The sequence below is a fragment of the Nothoprocta perdicaria genome, unplaced genomic scaffold, assembly GCF_003342845.1.
Source record: "Nothoprocta perdicaria isolate Ctin4 unplaced genomic scaffold, notPer1 scaffold_46, whole genome shotgun sequence".
In the NCBI taxonomy this organism is placed as follows: domain Eukaryota; kingdom Metazoa; phylum Chordata; class Aves; order Tinamiformes; family Tinamidae; genus Nothoprocta; species Nothoprocta perdicaria.
The window spans coordinates 1,770,308-1,794,350 of NW_020455710.1; the positions used below are offsets into that span (position 1 = coordinate 1,770,308).

The 24,043-nt window shown below is 48.7% G+C and overlaps 2 protein-coding genes across 2 annotated transcripts in view; both read right to left on the bottom strand.

The window, feature by feature from the left end:
* ABCC3 (ATP binding cassette subfamily C member 3) overlaps positions 1-3,900 on the bottom strand; it is a 40,777-nt gene extending 36,877 nt beyond the window's left edge. Inside the window, exon 1 of the mRNA XM_026046817.1 lies at positions 3,867-3,900. Within this exon, the coding sequence (XP_025902602.1) occupies positions 3,867-3,896 (30 nt within the window). The 5' untranslated portion in view covers positions 3,897-3,900. The remainder of the gene's footprint in view (positions 1-3,866) is intronic.
* Positions 3,901-13,037: 9,137 nt separating this feature from the next.
* Positions 13,038-24,043, bottom strand: part of CACNA1G (calcium voltage-gated channel subunit alpha1 G) — a 91,988-nt gene continuing 80,982 nt past the window's right edge. The window contains exons 34-36 of the mRNA XM_026046744.1: positions 20,357-20,546; positions 17,935-18,104; positions 13,038-13,937 (exon numbers count right to left, since the gene is read on the bottom strand). Of these exons, the coding sequence (XP_025902529.1) occupies positions 13,089-13,937; positions 17,935-18,104; positions 20,357-20,546 (1,209 nt within the window). The 3' untranslated portion in view covers positions 13,038-13,088. The remainder of the gene's footprint in view (positions 13,938-17,934; positions 18,105-20,356; positions 20,547-24,043) is intronic.

Below are 24,043 nucleotides of genomic sequence, written 5' to 3' on the forward strand. Positions count from 1 at the left end.
CAAGATGCTACCAACGCAGGTCCCCTTTGAGGAAGCCTTGTAGACCTGACATCCAAGGAGACCTATTTTGTCACCTCTTTTGACCTCCCATTTAATGCAGAGCTGTGATCACAAAGCGATTTATTGGAATCTTGGTTATGGGACCTGATTATGATCGTTAGTACAACTCAACCAAAATTTCATGGAACATCTCAAGCGAGGGACTATCAGCAGACCGAAAGGTGAACATGTTGCTTACATGTGTGTTTACAGATGAGGCTCTGTGAGGACAAGATGACGGTGTTATTTATTTCTCAAAGTTGCTGCAACTTCCTGCTGAATTACTCAAGAGCCCCTGGACGAAGGATGAATCAGCACTCGCCACGCAGTGGAGATGGGGACACTGCTCAGCACCCTGGACACGGGGAAGCCGAGGAAACCAAGGGCTAAATAAGGTCAGAAGGAACAAGCTGATCTCATCTAGAGGTGACTACCAGCCATGGGCTCTCACTGAAACCTCTATATGATTCTCCACTGCCTATTTATGCTGATAAAACCCTCAAGATGCTGCTTAAGCCTCCCGAGGCTCTTACAGTACTCAAGTACTGCCGAGTACTCCACATTGATCCTCCCTGCAGCCTCTTCTCGCCCAGAGGAACGGGGCACAGAAAGGCAAATGCAACCAGGGCTCTGAGGCTCTCATGGTTCAGCTGCTTGGCCAGCACAGGGCTGCAGCTAAACCCTTCCTAGCACTGGGTCTCATTCACCTCCGGGGCAGCTACTAGTGCTTTACTCCAGCGGAAGACACAAAGCACCAACATATCCCGATACAACACGCATATCTTAAGTATACTACCTGTAGATCACATTACTTGGCACCTTCTTCTCGTAGTAGATAGGTGCTGTGATAAAACAGCAGGTAATCGTGGGCACGAGCAAATACCGTAGCCAAGGACTGTGTCGTACAGATACGTGCTATCACACACATCATTCCCCTAAAGACACTTAGCACTGGCACACTGCTAGGAGATATTAATAATTAGCTCTCTTAATTCACAAGTGAAGTCAGCTGCGTATTTCTGAATACTTAGGCTTTTACCTTAGCCACAGCGTGTTTGCAAAAATAATGTTCCACTCATTACTCTTTATACACACACACAAATATATATATATAAAAATACTGAACACACTCATATACATATGCATATAAACATGAGATTTGTGCTGATGATTTGCTGACTGCATGTTCAACAGGTAAAGCAGGAGCTGGCAGCCAGAAACTTTTATAAGTTTCTGATGTGACCTAAGGCACTTCCTTTAGTTTCTTACTTCTAAAATGGGCTGAGCAGGAAGCGCTTTTGCCTCTGCACAAACACAGCAAACCCAGCCCTCTCATATTCCAGCAAAATTCCCCAGCTTGCATCAGGGGGAAGAGCTGAAGCCTTAAAACCCTTGAAACAACCCCAAAAAAAAAAAAAAAAAAAAAAAAACCCACCAAGCTAAAGCGATCCTTTTTTAAGGTTGACTTAGCTAAATCAAAGCATTTACACGTGGTAGTTCTGAAGTGTTTTGTTTTAACTCTGATCTTCTTTCAACAGAAAAATACTGTACTTTTTAAATACTATGTTTAAATTGGATCACCATTTTTCTCTTTTCAAAGGAGCATTATTTTTCCTCTAAGCAATTTTAAAATGGACACTGGCATCTTATTCAGCCCCCAAAAAACTCGGATTTTTTTTGATAAAATGCAGCAAAAGCCTAAATTCGTCAGTTATGAGAAGACTATTAGAACTAGTCCACTTGATTTATCAAGTTCTTGATCTGAATGCAAGGCTGAGCACCGTTAGTCTGCACACACTGACCGCTTTCACCTCGGTTCCCTCCCCTCTTCAAGGATACTTAAAGCTGGGAGCGGACCCCAGCATTTGTGAACTTATTTCAGAAAGAAACCTCTGCCCGTGTTTTCTTACGGACAGGGTATTTGCAAAGCAAATTATTCCAAGGCGACAGCACTGTCATCCCTATGATCATCACTAAAAATCTGTCTCATAAAACCCCAATTACTGTACACACTCCTGGTTAGGAAGTACTACCAGCTCCAGGACTCCTGGGCCCTCCTACTCCGCTCCGCTGGCCTCTTGGGCACATATCCCATCTTTCATCAAGTTACCAAGTACCATTTTTAAGATGACTGAGTGGATGGAAAGCTGTTCTGAAAGTAAACATGTCTAGATTACTCCAATTAAACATAAAATAAATTAAACAGATCTAAAGTTTATTAAGTATTTAGCTTGCCTGTTACTCATCCCTGGCTCACCATCTCCTATTTCACATCAAAAGTCACTGGTATAGGTTAATAACATGAAAAAAAAAAACACTTTCTCTGAAAAACCCCCTCACCCTGTCCAAAAAATACATGGAATAAGGTGAATGGGAACCCAAAGGGAGGCTCTGACAAACAATTTTGTATCGCTGCAGTCCCTGGAAGCTCACCAGGGACTAAGGACAATGCCTCCAAAGGGCTGTGTTATGTAGCCGTGCAGTAATCACCTATCAGAGCATCTTATCACAGGAACCCAACACCTCTCACACCATGCCTGGTGCAGGAATTACTGCATGGGCTTATCCAGAATGATCCTGCCCTGCCATGAGATCTCAGGCAAAACCCGACACCACCTGGGATCTAACAATTCAGGACCCGCTTCTAAGGCGAGCAATAAAGGGATGGTTTCTGTGTTGGGGCAAGTGGCATTCCTCAAATATGAGGAAGGTTCTTTGGTTTGGTCATTTAACCACCATCGTTTTGCTCCTTTCAACCAATTTTTCCTTATTCTTTAGCAATATTTTACGTTGCTGTGCAAGGACACAAAAGCTGGTGAGCCCTGGAACATACTCATGACATCTTCCTTCGGAGATTTGGAAGAAAAAGTACTCATCAACTAACCCAGATGACCACGTTTCAGCCAACAGCTGAAGATAACAACATTTGCACTATTCCTCACAAGGCTGCATGTCTATTTTTACTAATACACACGTTTTATTAAACAGAATTAGAACTCGCCAACATTCGGGCTGGAACTAAACTTTTATCAATCGAAATCCTCTCCACAATTTCCCTTTATGTTACCTCCTACCAATCCTACTTTGAAAAGCCAGTATTAACACGAGGTACCGAGGTGACCACACAGCAACCCTGACACTCCCGCACTTGGTAACTAGCCAGCAGTGTCCATCTGCTTGCGCTCATTCCTGTCCTTTGAGTGTTTATAATAGCAATGAGAGGTGAAAATACCTGTTGGAGCAAGCTCGGCCAGCAACCGCCTGTACCAGAGCAGGAGTGCTTGGAAACGAAAGGCCAGGCTTAACAAAGAACCGGCCCAGAGGGGCTTGGGCACCGAGTCCTGGCTTCCAAGGGATGCGGAGGCAGATTTTGGCGGAGCTCCGCTAACTCCTCGGAGCTTGTGTTGCACTTGCACAGAAAAAGCAGTTAGCTGAGCCAGACAAGCACGTTTTCTAGCGTTGCCTAAGAGTTAGTTCCACCTCATGTACTCTTTTCCATCCCTGCTACTCTTTTCTCAGAAAACTCTTGGGAGCAAAGCGAGCATTTCAGAGCAGGACTGGGAGCGGGCAGCTCCGCATCCCCCTCACGCCCACTCCCCGGGATAAATCCCGCCCGGCCAGGGGCTTGGGGCACCCCGGGCCGGGCCCCGCCGCAGCTCGAGCTCGCACCGGGGCGGCCGGGCGGGCACCGCGAGGGCTCCCGGCCCCAGGGCTGCCTCCCCCGGCAGCCGCAGCCCCGCGGCGCGGTCCTGCGGAGAGGAGCTGCCAGCGGCGGCCGCTGCTCCCGCTCCGCTTCCCGCCGAGGCCCCGCGCCCCCCGGCACCTACCCAGAAACGGGAGCCGCAAAACGCCTCCATGGCCGCGGCGCCAGAGCCGCCCGCTCCGCGCCGGGCCGGCTGCTTCCCTCCTGGGCGGGCCCGGGGGCGGCGACGCGCGGGCCCGGCCCGCCCAGCCCCGACCCGGCCCGGCCCCGACCATGACCCGACCCGGCCCGGCCCGCCCCCACCAGCCCCGACCCGGCCCGGCCCGGCCGCCCCAGCCCCGACCTGGCCCGCCCCGACCCGACCCGACCCGGCCCGGCCCGGCCCGGCCGGCCCCGGCTTGGCCCGACCCGGCGCGGCCCGCGCCCCCAAGGCCCGGAGGTGCCGCCTCGGCGGCTTCCCCGAGACCTCAGACCTGGCCCATTGGCTCCCCCCGAGCAGGGCTCGCAGCCCCTCGGACTTTGGGCCAGGGGCTCCCCTTCCCACCCCGGGCCCCACGTTGTCCCCCATGGGACTCGAAGGGGCTGGTGCCTCCGCGGTTCCAGGCTGCACAGAGCTATGGGGCAGGAGAAACATGGATGGGCTGTTCCAAAACCCTGGGTCTGAGTCCCACTGAGTAACGGAGGCCTGAATTGCTAAAAAATGGTCAAAATTCTCTCTTGTTTTATTTTTATTCTCCTCTCTTGTAATTATTTTTATTTTATTATACCTTCTTTTATTCCTGGCTGGGTGTAGCCTGCCCTTCTCCCTGGCACCCTAAAAGCAGGTTTTTGAGAGTTCCCTACGCTGAACCAAAGCCCGGTTGATGGGCGTGAGGCAGAGCTTCATCTCTTACCACCCGCATGCAGCATCTTCCTTTGCAGACAGACACTTGGTTAAACCAGGAGCATCGTCCTCCTGCAGAATCTTCCAATATATTTCACATAAGCATCCAACGGACTTGTTTTTAGGGCAACCAGATTTTGCTGCCACGCGATGCAGCCACCCTGCTTGCTGTCCTCCGGGGCTGGGTACTCCCACCACATTATTTTTCCGAAAGGAAATGAGAAGCTTTCATCCTGAAAGAGGAAAGAAACCCTGGTGACCTTCCCTACGTGGTCACGGACGGCACTAGGTGTAGTGTCCACGTGCAGCGCTATCGGGGAAGCCATGTGCTCCCTGGGAGCAATGCTGAGAATTTGTGTTAGTCCCAACAATCTGGCAAGAGGAATGCAGTTCTTGCTACCAGGCACAGATAAGCGCTTGCCCAAGATAAGCTTCTTGGTGGTAGCCTCCAAGACTGGAAATCTCCGATAGATGTAGGCACAATCACATTACAGCCCACAGTGAAGACACATCCAGCCACACAAGTGACGTTGCAAGACCCCATGAGGTCTTGCAAGAGGTCTTGTCCACCTATACCTTATACCAAGAATAAGTGCTGAGAACTTGGAATTCCTGGCACATAAACACGTATTTCTGGTGCAGAACTTGGTGCCCTTTGGAGACCTGTCCTAAATGAAGACTGGCTGTGACAGTATGAGGTGTCACAGCTGGAGAACAGCTTCCTTGGGCTGTGTGTGCAGGAGGGGAGAGGTCTATTTTATCAGTGTGCTGCATACTTCCCTTTACACATGCCATGTGCATTAATCCCCGATTAAACTATTGACTTCAGTGGAACTGCTCCAGCTAATCCGTGGAGAAAGGTCCTCTGCTATGGTACTTTGTGGGCTCTCATGGGGCCCAAAATTAGTTCCCAACTCTGCCTGCTGCTTCATATTCCTAATTCGTGGCACACTTTGAAATTCTGGCGCTGGAAAGTGGCAGTTCTGGTGAGTGGTGCCATTGTGCCCATACATCTCACAGGTGCCCAGTGCCGAGGCAGGACCTCACAGCCAACCCTGTGTGCCAGGGACCGACTTTGCAGAGTAATTACTGACTTCCAGGTGCTGTCTGGAAAACCAGTCTGGCAGAGAAGGGGGAAAAAAAATCAAAGGCAGGAATGAAAGCAGCATTAAATTCTCAGACAGACCCAATTTGGGGGAAGCTTAAAAGCTGCTGGGGAAGTCTGTGGCAGAGGATTCTGCTGCAGCGGTGCAAAGCAGAGCCTGAAGCACCACCTCCTGCTCTTTGATGGTGGGAGGGAAGGCAGAGGAGCCAGATCTGTACCTAGACCATATCATTATCCCTGTGTGATCCTTAAAATGCAGGCTGGCAGCGCAGGAAAATGAAATGGAGCCTTTTGTAGGAATGTGAGGGCGGTCGTGAACCTGGGAGACACCGTGCTTGCGCTGCTCATTTGTTTCGGGAGTGGCGAGGTTTCATCTGAGTTCATTCATTTACATCCCCGCATCCTCCTTCCTTTGGCAGTAAAAGGACTTTTCACCTGCTAACTTGTAGGGCAGATGTTCCAGCACGATGCAGTTACCAGGCACACCCAGCACCACGCAGCAGAGGGCTGGCTATAAAACACCAGGATGGGGCAGGAGAAGAGGGCACCTGAGAGCAAAGGCTTTTGTCTAAAGACAGGGTCAGGTCTCTCACCTCTTGCTGATTTGCAGGCAGCAAAAGCGAAGTGAAGTGGGTCCTACCCTCTAAGTAAATGAGCACAAAGAAGAACAGGTTGGGATGAGGGAGAGTTTGAACGTGTCCCGCTTTGGGAGCTGCACTTCACTGTGAGCTGAATCTAAACGTCGCCTTCTTTCCTTGTTTGACACAGCAGGAGCTCAGATCCCTTTCTGAAACCAACAGACGTGTCGCAGGGGAAGGTGAGATTTCCTCCTGTCTGGAATAGCAGCGCTGCAGGTTCCCGGGAAGGCAGCCGAGCCCGGCCTGGAGCTGCACTGTGCCCCTGTCTGCACTGGGGTGGCCACACGCATCCAGCGTCCGGGAGGAGGCAACGGTCCGTGTGTGACTCCTCGAGGCCGCTCCGTGCAATGCCACCTGCCCTGCTCCGGGAGCATTCCTGCCATTCCCGGACAAGGAAGGGGGACAGGCAGGAGCTGCCCAGCCACCACAAGCTGTGAATGGAGCACTCAGAAAGCCCTGGCTGTTGCCCTGGTGCCCATTGGGTACTCCACAAACACACATCATGGAATCCTTAAGGTTGGAAGGGACCTCTAGAGACCATCCAGTCCAACCCCCCGCACACGCAGGGTCATCCAGGGCAGGGGGCTCAGGCTGCATCCAAGCGGGTGTTGAAGATCTCCAGAGAAGGAGACTCCACAGCCTCTCTGGGCAGCCTGTGCCAGGGTTCTGGCATCCTCACTGTCAAGACATTTTTCCTCAAGTTCCTGTGGAACTTTTGGTGCTTCAGTTTGTGGCTGTTTCCTCTAGTCCTATCACTGGCCACCGCTGAAAAGAGGCCGCCCCCTCCTCCTCACTGCCTCCATGAGGTATTTATAGACACTGATCAGGTCCCCCCTCGGCCTCCTCTTCTCCAGGCTGAACAGGCCCAGCTCCCTCAGCCTTTGCTCACAGGGCAGATGTTCCAGGCCCCTGATCATCCTGGTAGCCCTGCGCTGGACTCTCTCCAGCAGCTCCACATGGAAGCACCAGAGGTTCATTAAGCCTGTGGAGATCTCACACACCTTGGCTCGTATGCAGTTTTGCTGCCAAGGGAGCCAAGAGTAATTCACAAACGGCTGCAGGTGAGCAGCACGTGGGCCCCTGCTGCTAGCAGGAATCCTGCATCAACCAGGGTCCATCTGTGGTAATTTTGCTTTGTATAATGACTCTAGAGTTAACTCCTTCCTGATCCCACCTGCAACATCTGGCATCTGCTTTATGTTTCTACAAACAATAACAGCACTGTTACCACAGCAAGAAACGAGGTGCTTTAACCACCCTTACCATGTTCTCCAGCCAGAGCTGCGGGGGACTTTGGTGCCCTTATTTAAATTGTTAAATAGATATGGAAGGATCATTTATCTGGGATCTATAAGAGCCTGCCAACTATAGCCTCCCATAGCACAGGCCTTAATAGAAAAAGCCAGAGGATGTTGTGGGGTTACAGAGCGCACTGCGAACAGATCTGAAGTGCCGAACAGAGCCCATAAAAACAACCCTAAACTGGAACCACCCTCCAGTGCTAAAACGCGGGCTGCTCAGTGATGTTCGCTGCCGATGTGATTTTGTCCAGGCAGCCAAGTTGGGCTCCACGGTTCCCCAAAGCTCCCATTAGCTCCAGCCCACTAGATGGTAGCAAAATGCTGCACAGGAGCAGGCACCTGGCGGGGAGCCTCTTCAGAGGGCTTTTTCCGACCGTGGTCGGCGGTGTTGGTGCCTCCTTGGGCCCCGTGAAGTGCAGGAGGAGGGAACAGGACTTTCCCGATGTTCCTGCGGCTGCTGAGCTGGGGCCTGGGGATGGGCTCTGCTGGGCTCTGCCAGGGACGCTGCGCTCGGGCGATGGAAAAGACCCTTCCAAGCCCACCACGGTCCCCACCGGCCACACTCACCTGTTTGCACAGGGCCCTGCTCTCCGTGTCACTGACGGCTCCTCCGCTCCTCGGGACCTCTCCGTGCATTGGCTTGGACCTTGGGCGCTGCAGGCACATGATGGAAGCCACCTCTGGAGTCCTGCTGCTTGGGGACTGGTGCTGGGATTTTGCTCAGATCCATGTTTCCTCTCTGTTTGAGGGGTAACTTGTGTCTGGTTTTCTATACAGAGGTGAAAGGGCCTTTAGCAAAGCCCCTCTAGATAAGGTGACCGTGCTGGAGGCCCATGACTGGTCCATGACTGGTCCTTCAAGCCAGCATGTGAAATAAGGAGGCCATGGTGTTGCAGGTGCCCAGGCGCCTGGTTCCTCCCTCTAGAGCTGCTTCCCAGGGAGTAGAGGTCTTCGCAATAGAAGGTACCACAACTGAAGCCCTCTGAAGAGTTCAGATGCAGAAGGCTCCAGCGGTGCCTAAGCAGCACCTGAGCTCTACCTCATCCTGTAGCCATCCCTACTAATGCTGGACCTGCACGGGAAAAACAAGGAGCGATGCAGTGATGGCGAGGAAGGCTGCTATAGTGAAGACAGGAAACCCAGGAGTTGTGACCACGTGGAGAAGAACCATGTGTCTTCACAGCAGCATTTGCACGTGCAGCGCAGATGGGCTCCAGCCTTGGCGTTGCCTTCAGCGCTCCGCATTGCAGCCCCAGCCGCCTGCTCACGACTTGCCCAGCTGCCGTTTGCCAAGGTGGTCCATCGCCCAACCGCGGTCGCCTGTCTCGGTGGTGAGGATGGCAGCACGTCCTGGGCACCGTGCCGGGCCAAAGCCACCTGCAGAGCCAAACCACCTTGCTGCACGAACACCGATGCTCTGCATCCTTCACACACATCCAGCAGCTGCTGCGGGCTCTGCCTTCCACAGCGAAAACACAACCAAGGGCTTGACCAAGCCCAGTGATACAGGTTGTCACCACCAAAAGAAAGGGAAGTGCACGCTTGTTTTCTTTTCAAAAGCTTTTAATAGGACACGTTTGTTTTTGTCATTTGTAAAGATTTACACTCATTTTTTGTCTTTTTGCATTTTTTAAAAAGGAACATTTTTAACCCAATTTTTCCCCGTGAAGACCACCTTTTGTTGTCCTGACCAAAAGACCTTGGTTTTGGCCTATATACCTGATACAGTATAACAATATATTAACTATTAAATACAAAGTTCTATAACATATACTAGGTTGTTACAGACATTGCAAGGTACTGTGCCTACTCTAGTCACCTTGTGTAATAGTGTACATGGGTTAGTATAGCCAAAGGGGCAGAAAAGGGGAGACTGGGGCATAGCCTAATTTACAACATAACACATTTAATTGCTTTTTTTTTTTCCTTTTTTCCCCCTTGAACACACCTTGTGCTGAGTGCAATCCACAGAAGTCAAAAACATCATTTTCTTTGCCCTCTTCCACAGTATCTACAGTATAAACAGCCTATAACCTAGCAAGGAAAAATGAATTTGCTGTGCAAGGGACTGCAAAAATGGACTTTTTTTTCCCCCGGACACATCTGCAACCTCTCCTTCCTCACCTGTCCCACTGGCCATAGCAGAATATTCTCCTCCCGTCTGCATACAGTAAATCCACAGTATTAAAGTGCTGGTGTGCTTGGATGAAGTGGCCAGGAATGAAACCACCTCCCCGTCCACGCGGGCCGCGTTCGCAGCGCGGGCGACGGATACGGGCTCCGGTCTGGAACTGCGCAACCGGACACCTTTAGCTTAGCTGCTTCCTTGGAAGCCCGACCCGGATGCAGGCGCGGGATCTAGGTTAGGGCCGTTGCGATACGGTAGGCCTGGCTCCAGGTTTGGGAAAAGAAAAATTTCGATAGAGCTGCTTCTGTTCCCAAGACGCTACGCGGACTTTTTAACGTTTTTCTCTACAGATTGCTACAAAAATATAAAAAATTCTATCAACAGAACCGTTCTACAGAATTCCAGTGGATTTTTGTACACTTTGCTTAAAAAAAGTCAAATTCTATAAAACCCCCCCATACGGTATTGAAAATTACGTTAAGATTATTGCACACACTGCAGTACGTTTAGTTTTTCAAAAGGGCAGCTAGAAAAAAACCTTATCTGGTTTAGAAAACAAACTATTTTACATGGATTTTTTTTTCCTGAATGCATCATCATACAGTCTTCTTCATTGACTAGTCCTTATTGAATATTCATGTATGATGTAAACTTCGTTACTCACACAAACCCTGTCAGTGGGCAAAACGCCAAGTAGTGAAAAATAGACCAGCCCTTAGGCTCTCTGTTAGATTTGCAGTTGAGCTTTTGGATTAACATCACATCCCCTTTTTGTGCCATGGTTCCAAGCTAAAATGCCACCAGTTATTGTCTAGGGAAGGGATGTATGAGTAGCATCATTCCAGCTACGGATATATACTGCTAAGCATTAAGTGAACCAGGGTACAGCGATTTTAGTGGCCTTGCTATTGGGCAAAATTACAGTAGATGTGAAAGGAAAAGCGAGGGCTCACTGTGAGTGCAAAATGAAAAGGAGATTAAGAATATTCCTCAATTTTGACGCTCTGTAATTTTATTATGCCCTTAAATGTGATCCCAGGGAAGGACCGATGTAAGGTTTGCTTGAAAGAGTTGGTTTATATGGGCTGAGCTCTGGGTTTGGGCTGGCATTTCAAAGCGACCCATTCTCTGTCTGGGCCCATATTGCAACTGCTGAAGAGAGGGAGAAGGTCCCAGCCCAAAATGAACCTGACTGAAGGAACCAGTGCAGAACATGAATCTTCTTCCCATGCCCGACCTCCTGACGAAATCCCCTCATTTTTCTAGGCTGTCTACAATCTGGTGGGATCATTTGCGGGCTAAACGTCCTCAAATGAAAATAAAGGAGCTTAAGGACTCGCTTGGGGCTGTCACGTGTTAGCAGCATCTTCCCCTGCGGATCTACGTGGGGCGAGCGCAGATGCAGGCGCTCGTAATCGCCTAAGCTCTGCAAGGAGAAGAGGTCGCACACCGACACGTTCTGGTGATCTGAATGCATCAGTGGCTCTCAAAAAGTTACAGACTCCTGCCTGATGGAATTAGCACAAATCCCTCCCTCGCTCGCGCTGCTTTACCGCCCTGATCCCGCCAAGCCGTATACATGGGTGCAGTTTTAAACCTCACACGACTCGCACATCTAAAACTAGGCTTCCAACGGCTTGCAAAGCCAGCGTCTTAACTTGATTTCACGGAGGCGCAGTGAGGTTACTGTGTGGTTTCCATCGGCGGCGGCAGAGCAGGATGCGTCCCGGCTGCCAGACCCTGCGCTGAGCTCCGGGCTGTGCTGTCCCGCTCGCTCCAACACGCTGCTTTGTGCACAGGGCATAAGCACAGAGTAAACAGTTACCTGGGGAGATCCCTAACATTAAGAACACGTTATAAGGTAAGGACATCAATTCCATCTTTTTCTTTTCCTTTTTTTTTTTTTTTTTTTTTTTTTTTTTTTTTTTTTTTTTTTTTTTTTTTTTTTTTTTTTGTATCATGATGCTGCTACTTAAGGCTTTTACTAGGCTGGGAATAAATTTCAACCGGGGTCAAGTAAATTAATTCTGGCAGTGATAGGAAAAAAAAACCTGCCTGCTTTGCTTAAACTCAACACTCATTTCCATACTTGCAGACCCTCTTCTACATACTCCATAGAGTAACTTTGCAAACTTTAATAGGCCTTGATGCAATTAAGCACGTGAAGCACATGATTTTAATTTTAAGGAATTACTCAAACACCATTGACTTCAATGCAGTTGAAGCAGGAGCTTAACTTTAAGCATGTGCTTAGGTGCACTGCAGCATCACGTCTGCACTGAGATATGAAACCCTAACTACGGCCTTATCCTCCTTTTCACCCTGGTGCAGAGAGGAATCACTGCAGGGAAAACAGTGGACTTGCACATGGGTAAACCCGAAAGAAAGAAACAGTCTTTATCCGAGATGCTGGAAAACCATTTGGGAAGGGACCGTGGGGTTTTGCTGCCCAGGTGTCCTAGGCACATTGGAAAAGAGATCCATGGCCACGCTTTAGTGACTCACCAGTGGACAAAATCCAACACCCTTCCATAACTCAGCGTCGTGCAGTGCCCGTGTCCGGCTAGGTCGCCTCTGCCTTCACAGTCTTCCTGCTTTCGTGCACCTGCTTTCCCTCTGGATGCCAATTTTAGGCAAGAATGGAATATTATTTGGTTACAAAAAAAAGCGCCACTGCATTTCTCCACTATGCAAACGATCTCTTTGTTTTTTTTTTTCTTTTCCAGAAGATGATTGAAGTCCAAGGGGAAAAATAAATTACATTAAATAATTCTTATTCACTGCTGACTGTGGGATACATTTCCTCCGTAATGCACTAATTGGCTACATTTTGTGCTTTGCAAAACAAAATGAAACCCAAACAAAACAAAAAAAGAGAAGGGATTAAATATATATATTTTTAGGTTAAAATATTCATAAAAACCAACTTTATCTCAGAAATATTCTGAGATGCATAAAATAGAAGAAAATTAAACGAGTCTTTGTCACAAAATGTACTACATCCCGCAATACTAGATTCAATTAATTTAATAAAATATAATATACATATAGATTCTGCACATTGTATTGCTTTTACCTAAGCAGAACATATGCTTAAGTAAGCGTGATATAGGTTAACCGCTCTTTTAACCAGCTGGTTCTTTAATCTTTCTTTGGAAATTTTTTTACCCAGTGCCATTTTGGAATACAGTTTCCAGGTTGCTTTGTTTTTTTGTGTTTTTTCCTTTTTTTTTTTTTTTTTCCTCTATTACGTGAAAGAAAGAAAACATTTGGCACCAACAGAAAAGTAACTCAGGGGTCCATTTCCGTTTGATCCAAGGAAAAGCTAGGGAGCGTCAACAGGTCTTTCCTCGGGGCTGCAGCAGAGGCTGGCGCGCTGTCCGGAAGCGGCGACTCCGCCGCCTCCGCGGAATCCTTGGACTCGCAGGACGGCGCGCGCCGTCTCCGGCAGCTCTCGGCGCCGGCGGCGGAGACGCCTCGAGGCACCAAGCCGCGTCCGTCGGGCGGCTCTATAGAGATGCACGGCGGGCTCAGTTTTTTCTTGGGCCGCGTCCCTTGCAGGCCTTCCATTTCACTTACCACCTGACTTATGAAGCCAGAAGAGCTGGATGTGGAATGGTGCTGGGGGCTGTTTTCCATGGAGCAAATTTCTATGGAATGTCTCCTTTGATCGTCTAACCAAGAGGGCGGCTTTTTTAGAAGGCCCTGGGTGTCCACGCTGTGGTATTTCTTCAGGTCCTTCAGCGTAACGTTGCCGGTATTGCCGATGCTCCTCTTGGGAGAGAGAGGCCAAACCTCTGAACAGGCACTCGAGGCTGTACAAGTTTCGGAAGTGAAAGGCTCCGAGGAGCTGGTTGTTTCGGACACTTCTCGCTCCACGGAGTCTCCGGGGGTCTCTGCACGGGAGTCTGCACAGGCACAGGCTGCGGGTGCCTGCTTTGCGATGTTGTACTGGTCGTGGGCGTGCTGCTGCGTGCGGACGCGCGCCCGGCTCCAGGCGGCCGCGTCGCTGCGTCCCGCGGGCGTCCCCGCGCCGCGCGCCGTCGCCTCCCCCTCCTCGCGCCCGCCGGGCTCCGCGGGCTCGCCCGCCTCCGCGTGCACGTTCTCCTTGCTCTCCCAAGAGTCGTTTCTGATCGCCATCTGTAAGGGAGAGCAAAGGGATGGGGGACAAGAAGTGGTGCCAGGTAAGAGACAGGGACTGAATGGAGGTTAGTGGGAGCATGGTTAATATCTCAGTGTGAAGCCACAGACAACCCCGACCCCTCTAGCTCAGCCCACACCAGGGCTGAGAGCAATTCCTGGGCTCCAGCAATCGCTGGGTTCATCCCCACAAATGTTACCCCAGCATTTGGCCCCTCCTTGCATGTGTGTGTCTGGCTCTCTGCTTTCTCCTCCAAGCGTGGAGGAGTGCAAGAACCAAATCCCCCCACCCAATCGTAGACATGCTCTTGTTAAGCAAACCAAGGCGCTTTCCTGCAAAACCCTTAGCAATTTTATCAGCCCAAGCACCATCAGGAGGGACATGCAAGTCGTGTGTGTTCCTTACCCTCCAGGTCAGGGGATGCTGAGGACCCGGAGCAGGATGCCCAGAGTTGCCTACACCAGAGCAATTGCGCCCTGTGCCAGCATCAAAGTGAGACGCTGGCTTTGGGACAACACTTCTGTCCCCAGGCTGGAGCCAGCACTCTGCACCAGAGGAGCGAGAAGTGACAGAGATGCCCAAATTGGACCTGAGCATCCGTAATTATTTTCGTCTGTCATGCTGCGTGAGCCCGTTTCACATTTTGCTCTGGCTGCTTTGAGTCACATCCAGCATTAGTGTCTGCTAACCGAGATGTTTTGAAGGCTTCATCGTGTCGCTGCACTGCATCGCTTGCCAGAAGAGTTTCTAAATCTGCCACATTATCTGCCTGCGAAAACCACTCCCTCAAGTTCGAGAAGACTCTTAAATAATCTTTAAAATTAAAAAACTTCATGAAGAAGTTTGGAAGAAATGCATACAGCCAGTCTCAGTCCTTGAAAGAAGTTTAAGGACATGAAATTCCTCATACCCAGGAAAGCTTCTATGACAAATCTCCCCCAAATGATCCTATTTTTTTTTAATAGAAATAGTCTCCAAATGATCATTTGACCAAATGACCTCTGTTCGGACCAAGCTGCCACCAGCTGCAGCACGCATACATGTGCACACACAGCCACGAGTGACTATTGCCGTGCCTGCACATTGGGCTCCCTCTGTCCAGCTGCGAGAGTATTTAATAGTGCAACCGCTTTTCCCAAACCTAGTGAGTCCTTCCAGTTCAAGTTCTACAGCATCATACCAGTAACTAATCACAGTCAAGTGCAGAGCTTGACTTGAGGGTCCCTCAATGAGCTTGAGGGTTCCTCAGTGCCAACAGTGAGCATCCGGGGAGAAAACATCACGTACCTACCCTGCAGCACAGGCCACAGAAGAGTAGAAGACAGCAGCAAAAGCCAACTCTTCTCATCATGGCTTTTGCTCGTACACAAACCTGAGTCGTGTTCAAATGCAATAGCAGCCACCAACAGCTCTTCCTTTCCCAGTGATGCAGGCATCTTTGGTAGATGTTAGCAGTGACTGCTCAGGTAAAGGATTCATTGACTCATCTACAAATAACAAGAGAGACCTCCCCTGCTTTGGTGCAGTCTACACCATTCATGTCCTGGAACCAGACCCAAACAAATGAGTGTGGTTTTAATTCTTCTGCAGAAAAGCCCTTGGGCAACGTGCTGCCAAGGAGCACGGTCCTCACGGGGAGCTTGGCTTTAAATGTCCTCTCCAAGCATCCGATGCGCTAATCTTCGTCTGTGAGCGCATTGCTAATTGTCAGGTTTTCCAGGGTCTACATTGTGTGTCCACGCTACAGCACGCTGGGGGAAAGGGAGGTTAAACACATGGGTTTTAGTGATGCAGGAGCGTGTGCGGACCAGGGATGTGGTGGACGAGATTTATCTACGCCCAGATTAAGGAGAGCAGGCAGGACAAGAGGCAAGGGAAAGGAAAAGAAAAAAAGAAAGTAAAATCAGAATTACATGCAATATAAGTAACATTAACGAAAAATGGGTGCTACAAATCAAAGCGTTTTGCTAATTTGGGCTATGGGATGAGCTAGTAACATGTTAGTGAGGGTGAGTGGAGGTGCAAAGTGGAGAGTACTTGAGCTAGAAGCATTGCCAAGGAGGTAAAGGGAAGTCGGCCTCTTTGAGGACTAAGATTTAAAGTCTCTGGCCATCCGTTTTGCCACTGCCAGGCAGAAACTATAGGCAGAAAGGCCACAAACTTCTCCTGCCCTGGATATTTTTAATCCCAAGGAACATGGGCTAGCAAGAGGCACCCAGAGCCACGCACCTTGCTGAGGGTCGCTCAAATTTGGTTGCCTTCAGGTCAGAAAGCTGAGTGCCTGCAGGGACAGGTCCCATGCTTGGAGGTAGGACCAGTACTCCCAAACTTCCACTCTTCACTCCATAACAGTCCAGCCAGGAGGTCCCTAAAAATCCCAATTTGGCCACTAGCGACCTCAAAGTGGCTGGTGACACCCTGGTGACTGCTACAACCTCACTAACTTTGGAGTGATGTGACTGGGCCACGGACAGAGCTCAAGCCTTCTTCTTTCTTAAAAGTCATGCTAGGTTCACAGCACGCGCAGGGAGAGGACGCAGGGGAATGAATTAATTTAAACACATGAAATGGTTTAAGCAAAGGAAGCCTCGCAAAATATGAACAAAATTCGTTGGGGGAAGATGGCTAGCATGCTAATTTATCCTAGGGCAGTTCAAAAGGACGGGTCTGTCATTCATTAGAGGGCAGGGGAGGATGGTTATGAACTGGAATCATGACATCAATTAGTTTCCCCATTAGCGGTGATTGGGGTAGCAGGCCAGCCCTGTGCAAGCGAATACATGCTAGGAATTTCTCTTGCCAGCTTAGCATTGCAGACTAATGTAATTGTTAACCTTGGTACTTCACATTCATTTTCAGAGCTTAATGAATCAACTGTCTGATTTGTCAATGTTGATTAAAAGATGAAAGAAAGGGAAATATTTTCATTCGGAAAATAAATTATTTTTGAAAAAAAATAAAAAGAAAGATTTAGGCTGTGTATACAAAACCAGACATAGGAAATTACTGGAGAAAATAGAGTTTGGGAATCAGACCTGCCTCTGGTTCTGACCCAGGAGCACAGTGCAGCCTGTTTAAACACGTGAGAGCGAAGCAGAAGAACAAGTATTTTACTAAGAGGATAAATTTAAACTTATGTTTCCAATCAAGCAGATTGGAATCTTTGATTAGAATGCTTAGATCTTGGGTGGAATCAGGATTTAAATCAATGCAAGGCAAAAAATAGAGATAAAACTAGTTACAAAATGAAATATGTTCTGTTCTGTGTACAGTCAAGTTTTACTTTTTAAAAGCATGTAGGGAATTAAAAAAAAAAAAAAAAAAACAACCAAGTCTCATTTACGATGACACTTTTGGCCTTTGGGAATCTTCTTTTGCTCATTTTTATTGCGGCAGGACTCCAAATCTACAGGGCAAATTCTTAACTAGTCCCTTCACTCTCACAGAATCAAGTCCCTCGATAAAAAACTGAAAGATCTTCATTTTCAGTTCTCACTCTAAAAAACGCCATGCTTTCCATGAAGGTTTTGCATATCACAAGATATCCAACTGCCTTTAAAACAGCAGTGAGTTTTTCCAGTTTTTCCCCTTTCAAGAAATCAGAGAAGCCAGGGGAAGGGTGGCCAGGAACACTGTCTGCAGACACTGTGTCCTTTCAAGCACTGAGAAAAATCACAGCAATTAAAATTCAGTTCCCTGAACTCCAAGGAGCCCCTGGGGAGCGTTTTGCAGCATTTATGGAGTGGACAGAGAGAATAAAGTGCTATCAACCTGGATAACATTTAGGCCCGATGCCAAAGGAGATGATACCCATCACGCACACCCGTGGAGCCTCTTGGATGGCTTTCAGATCCAAATGCGTTGACCTTTCTGTTATTCCTCTACGAGAATTACAGTTCTCCTGAGGTTTCTCTACAAATTCCTTGTTGAATTTCCAGTTTGGTTAAGCTGGGAACGTGGCAATGAAGAACCTAGGAGGTCTGCCAGTCTGCTTACCTGCCTGCGGAGCAGCCTCTCAGCAGAAGGGGAGTGCACGGGCTGGGCAACCTGCGCCTTGCTCTCCCCGAGCCAGTGATCGGGAGCTCTTATGTGCTGAAAATGGTCTTTCGGGATCTGCAGGAGGGAGCTGGTGTCAGCCGGCTGGGACTGCACGGATGTCTTTGAACCTGGCGAGAGGGAGAAGCAGCAGCAGTGTGAGGTGTCCATCTAGAACCACTTCCCTGTCTCAAGAGACCTTCCAAAGGAACCTACTGCTCTGCATCTCGGATCAAACCAGCATGGCAAAAACACCCAATTCACCAACTGGCTCATCACAACGGGGAAAAAACGCCCACCTACTAATAAGTAATTCCAAAATTGTCTACTATTTCATTTTTCTTGGAATTTTCTCCTGATATACGTGGGAGTAGCCCCTGTTAAGAACGGCAGAATCCGAGCTAGAAGTTCATGTGGGCTGGCAGTTTTGGCGTGCCTAATTTTCAGAGCTTCTAGCCATGGATGTCTCCGTACCTGGGTGTATCCAGAGACTGACCACAAGGCTCTCCATCCCAACGGAGACGCTGGGAATACATGAAAGAGCAGCGCACCTGGCAGCTTCCAAGGGTAGTTTCACCAAGCATCCCGGGAGAAGGCAGCACATACCCGAGAGGCTCCTCCTGACCCTTCGTGGTTGCTGGCGACGTCTTCTAAAAGGTCTAAAACGCTGCGTGCTTCCCTCCTCCCCGCTGGCCCAACATTTTTTCAAAACAATTCATTTAACCTGGACTGCGTCCCAGAGAATCTCATTTGTCCTGGAATCCTTCCCAGAACAACAGCCCCATTACGAAGGAGTATTCAAACAAATACCTCCTGCGAGCGCCAGCGTTTCTGACAACAAAACCTTTCGCGGCTTGAAATATCGAGCCTGGGTTGCTGTGATTTATTAGAGACGCCTGGCACCTCGTGCTCTCTTCGCAGCACTTTAAAATATTACCGACTGTAAACAGGTAGGGGGGACTGCCCCCCGGCAAAGCAGTGACATTGGAGCAGGAACAGGACGGCAGGACGTGTGCCAACGCTTGGGCACCTCAGCCGCCTTGGAGCACTTTGGCACAGTCAATTGGAATTGCACCAGGAGGAGAGAAAGACAAGTGGTTTAATTGCTTAATGTGGCTCCGAATAAGACACTTTACCTTTCCAAAACACTCGTCCTAGGTGTCAGCAGAACAATTTTTTCCTGTGAATGCCCCCAAACCCATGCTGTCATACGGGGCTGCGCAGTGCTCCAAGTAGGGAACTGCAAAGCGCAGTCTTGGAGAAAAGAGGAGCCTAGAAATTACCTTCCTTTTGCTTATGAAGCAATTTATGTTCCAAGCAGGACAAGTTCATGCAAGTGAAGGGTCAAAAGCAAAACCCTAGAAACTCCATGTCACAAACGGGCTTCTTCTCCAAGGTCAGGGATTACGACTCCAGGGAACTTCTTGGCTCTTACAGACATCCACAAACTCTGGCTCCACTGAAGCTAACGGGAGTTTTGCCTACGACCTTAGCAGGATTTAACCAGGATTTTAGCCACAATTTCTGTGTTAGGTGCAAAGAGGTTCTTTGAGGGAGCATACCTGACCTTGAAAACGCCACGTTACAGCAGTGGCTCCTCACAGCTCCAGATTCAGCTTCTCCATTGCGTCGGCCTTTTCCTTCTGCTGTTCAACAGCCGCTATTCATCCACAGCCTTATTACTATGCAAATTTCTACATCTTATTTCTAATCTGTTCAAATCTCCAGCCGTTCTGAGCGGCGCTGAAATTATGTGCTGCTTAGATGCTTTCAAATGACAACGCTCACAAAAACTGCTCCGTCTTATCTGGGACAAACGCCTCGAGACGACGGCTTGCTACCGGCAGCTGGGATTGAGGATGGCTGCAGTCACCACCCTGCCCCGTGCACACCGGGATTGGAGGGACCATATCCCCATATTGGAGGCACCCAGTCCCTCCTAGGGGACCTCCCGACCCCCATAGGGTCTAGGAGGGCTTGGAGAGCCCTTGCCACCTGCAGCCCAGCGCATCTCCGAATTAAAATATTACCACTATTTGAATTCGAGAGGGACAGTGCTCCACACACGCTGCTTTTTCCACTCATCCCACACCATCTCTCTCCATTTGGCACATTTATGTTGTTTTTAGAGATGCTCAGAGAGATTCTTTCCGCTTTTTACACAACTGTTCCCTTGCAGAGCTCCCCAAATCTGCTAGAATAGGTCCTGCTGCAGAAAAGCAGACCCGAGGAAATCCTTTTCTGCGGGTTTCCTTTTTCTGCATGGGCCAGAGCCGCTTCAGCTGAGGCAGAGGGAGGGCCTGGCTGGAAACACATGGAAATTTGACGCTTCCAGCCGAGCAGCTGGCATGAGCACCAGCCCAAGGAGACCCAAGGCGCCTACCTGAGTGCTCCTTGCGGTGTGCGGGGCTGCGGGCGCCCGGCGGGGCGGCGCGGGGCCCGGCGCCGGGCGCCTGGAACATGTAGCTGTCGTTGGGCAGCGAGTGCGTGCGCCCCACGGCCGGCTTGCGCACGCTCAGCAAGTCCTTGCTGGGGGTCCGGGCGGGCGCGGGCTCCCGGCAGCGCAGATCCGCCTGCACGAGGGGGGAAAGGAGGGAAAAAATGAGCAAGGAGCAAACCCCTCCCAGGCCGAGGAGGAGGAAAGTGCCCAGGGACCCCAGCGAGAGCAACGCCCATGGGGATGGCGCGACGGGCATGCACACGCGGCACGGATGGATCTCCCGGGGAGCTGCAGCCCTCCTCGGGCGCTGGCACCCGGCACGCACCACAGCAGCGGAGCAAGCAGCGCGGCCGCAGCAAACCATGACTATATCCATGGAGGGGACATCAGGAAGGCATCATGCCTCAAGGCCCAGCAACGCACACGTGCTTTGCATTGCTTCGGTGTTGGATAGCAGCGATAACGCTCGGTGCCCTCATCAGCCAGTGGCACTTTTGCAAAAGTGGCTACAGTTCCCTTTTCTAGCCAAAAAAAAAAAAAGAAAAATCTGCTTTATAGAAAATGCCCTCTCTTCTGGCTCCTAGCACAATCTTATTGGGTTTTATCTACCATAATGAATAACTAAACCCGTTTTATTGAAAGGGATATTCAAACCTGCTGCTTGGAGGTTAAAGCTGCTCTCTAATGAGAAGGGATCGAATGCACGAGCGGGTTATTGAGTGCCTGTTGACTGTGGAATTTGTGCAGCCAAAGTGTCTTTTGGGACGGGCAGCCCCTGACGCGATACTGAATGAGGCAGATTCAGGTCCGCTTTCATAAGGAAGTATCTGCATCCTAGAAAAGCTCTTGGGTATCCTCGTTTTTGACAGCATTGCCAAAAAGGGAAGGGAAATCAGCTTCCCTGTATATTTTTAAGAAAAGAGTTGTTCCATCTTTAAAAGGTCTCCCCTGCAAAAATCACCAAAATGAGAGGGGATGCTGTGGTGTGATACAGTTCACAGCCCATCACTGCCTCTGGAAAACTTTAAACCTTGGTTCTGACAAATCTCCCGGTTCACTTCGCACCACTGCTTTTCTGAAATAAACGTTCCAAGGTTTTTCCAGTCTTGTCCTCTCATAAAAACTAAATTTCACAGGGATCTTCTGTATACACAGTAAAACGGGACAAGATTGAGGAGAATCTACAAAAAGAAAAAGAAAAAAAAAAAAGAGGAAAAGAAGGAGAAAGAAAAAGAGGGGAAGACCAAAGTAAATTTAGTGAAGGATGGGCTTTGGGAGCCTCTCTCTTCCTCCCATCCCTGCCCGCATTTAGCTTTGATATGACTTAGCTCAAAACACTAAAGATGGCCCCAAATCTAAGGTTTCAAATTCAAAACCGTTTGGATGCAAACAGGAGAATCTGAATCCAAGATCCTCTCCAAAGCAGCTTTTAAGACTTCAGGTTCCTTGGCAGGGTCTGCGGGTTCCAGTTTGTGCTCATGTGGGGAGGAATCCCGCGAGCAAACTCCATGAAAACCAGCGCAAAAGGGCTGCAAAACGGGCTCCCGCATCCAGCTCCCAACCGGAGCGGCGCGAACACATGACTCTCTGGTTCACTTGCAGTTCCTAAAAAACAAATTGTTTTGGCCTGACTGAAAATCAAATCGGAGTTTTCTGCGAACCAAAAAAAGAAAAAAAAAAAAAAAAAGAAGAAAATCCCAAACCAAAACTATTTCGAGTCAACTAAAACATTCTGCTTGAGGGATTTTGCAACTAAAACTGTGTCTAAATGAATCAATCTGCATCTAAATGAATCATAAAAGTATCCAAACTGCATTTAGGCAGTGTCTTAATGAAAACTTGAAGTTTTTCAGAAGTTTGGAAAATTGCTTTGACCAAAACACTTTGTTGGTATGGACACAAGTTCACAAACTGTTTTGTTCAGCCTGGTTTTGATTTTTTTTTTTTTAATAAGTTTTTTTTTTTTTATATATATATAAGTTAACCATTTCTCTTGCCTAAACTCTTGGGACTTTATCATAGCGTTAGTCTTGTCTAATCTGAGTCAAAACTAGAACAGGTCTTTCCTCTGTCCCTCTCTCCAGAATACTCCCCAGAAAATTGATTTTGAAACAAGGTGCGCCATACAAAACGGTTTACAAAAATCGCTTGCACATGATGCCATGAAGCATGATGGAAAATATCGTCACGGTTTAAGAGAGATGTTTCCCAAACAGGTACTAATTAGGACGACAATCAAACTAGAATGGCAGAAAATTCATCAACAACACAAACATCCAACGGCAGGTACACGGACACAATGAAGAGAACAGGAATGGGTCCAAAAATGCCGGAAAGGGAGTTATGTCTGTTGTACAGCAATAAAAAAGCACTTCACTGCTACACAGCTAAAAATGTCTAATGTTTCAAAGAGTAGATGGTCGAGGCAGGGTTCAAAATACTGGTTGTTTCATTCAAAAAGTCACAAAATAAGCCTGTTTTTGGTTTGGCTGGTTTTGTTGTTTGGTGAGATGACTGCCAAGCAGAGTTCACGAGAGAAGCAGCATCTCTGAGAGATCCCAATCTGATTTTTTTTTTTTAATATCTGATATTAAAATAACCAGCCTGGCACCAGTCCCACAAAAAGCCTTGCGGTGCCTATGTTTCTAAAGACAAAAATCCAGTGCGGACGCCAGCATCACCGCTGACCCCCGTGCAGAGGACACATGAGTCACCAGCCCATGGATGACTCTTCCATGCAGGATCCCTGATTCGTTTCAGATGCCGGGGAAATTTCAACCTTGACGCTTTCCAAAGCATTCTTTCATGTTTTACTTCTAGAAAACACTTTGTTTTTACACGAGACACCAAAGAGAAAAAAAGAAATAAAAATAAATACTCGTTCCTCGCACGGAGCCAACTTTGTGGGCATGAGCGCTAACAGCCCAAGACCTAATGGCATTAAGGACAATGTCCTGTTCAGAGGAAAGGTTGGTGCTACTTGGGAATGTGCCTGAACGGAAAATGCCATTAGGCAGGTACGGAAAGCGAAGGCAGTATTTCGAACCCTGTAGACATCAGACTATACGGTGAGCAGTGTATGTACATTGCTTTCCAGAGCATTAAGTAAGTGTGTGTAAGTATCGTCAGGAAAAGAGTCATCCGTCAGAGCTAAGGACCAGGACTTTTCAGAGAGAATATCTGACGTCAGAGACAGAGCCTCCATCTCAGCTAGAGGGATCTAAAGGGAGAGATGATTAAGCATAAGAAACCAGGACACAAATTTTTAGAGAAAGAAAAAGAGATAATAAAAACGTATTATCATCTAAACACCTCTAGACACCAAAGCAATATCCCTGTGCTGGAAGTGACTACATCATGCACATCGGTACTGGCGCAGAGCCTTACTGAAACCAAGTATAGCCAAGAAATGGAAAGGAAGGGAATAGGCACACTGAAATGCTTAGCTGCTGGGTTGTAAGAGAGTTTAAAACCACACGGTAATGCTGGGACTGAATTTTGTTTTCCTCCTGTCTAGGTGAGGGAGCAAAAGCAAAATCACTTTCCAGCTACAGATATTTATCCTTCTAGCTGTGATCAAAGAAAAGAGGCTTCAAGATCTTCAACCTTCTCCCTAGTGGTTCCTATCCC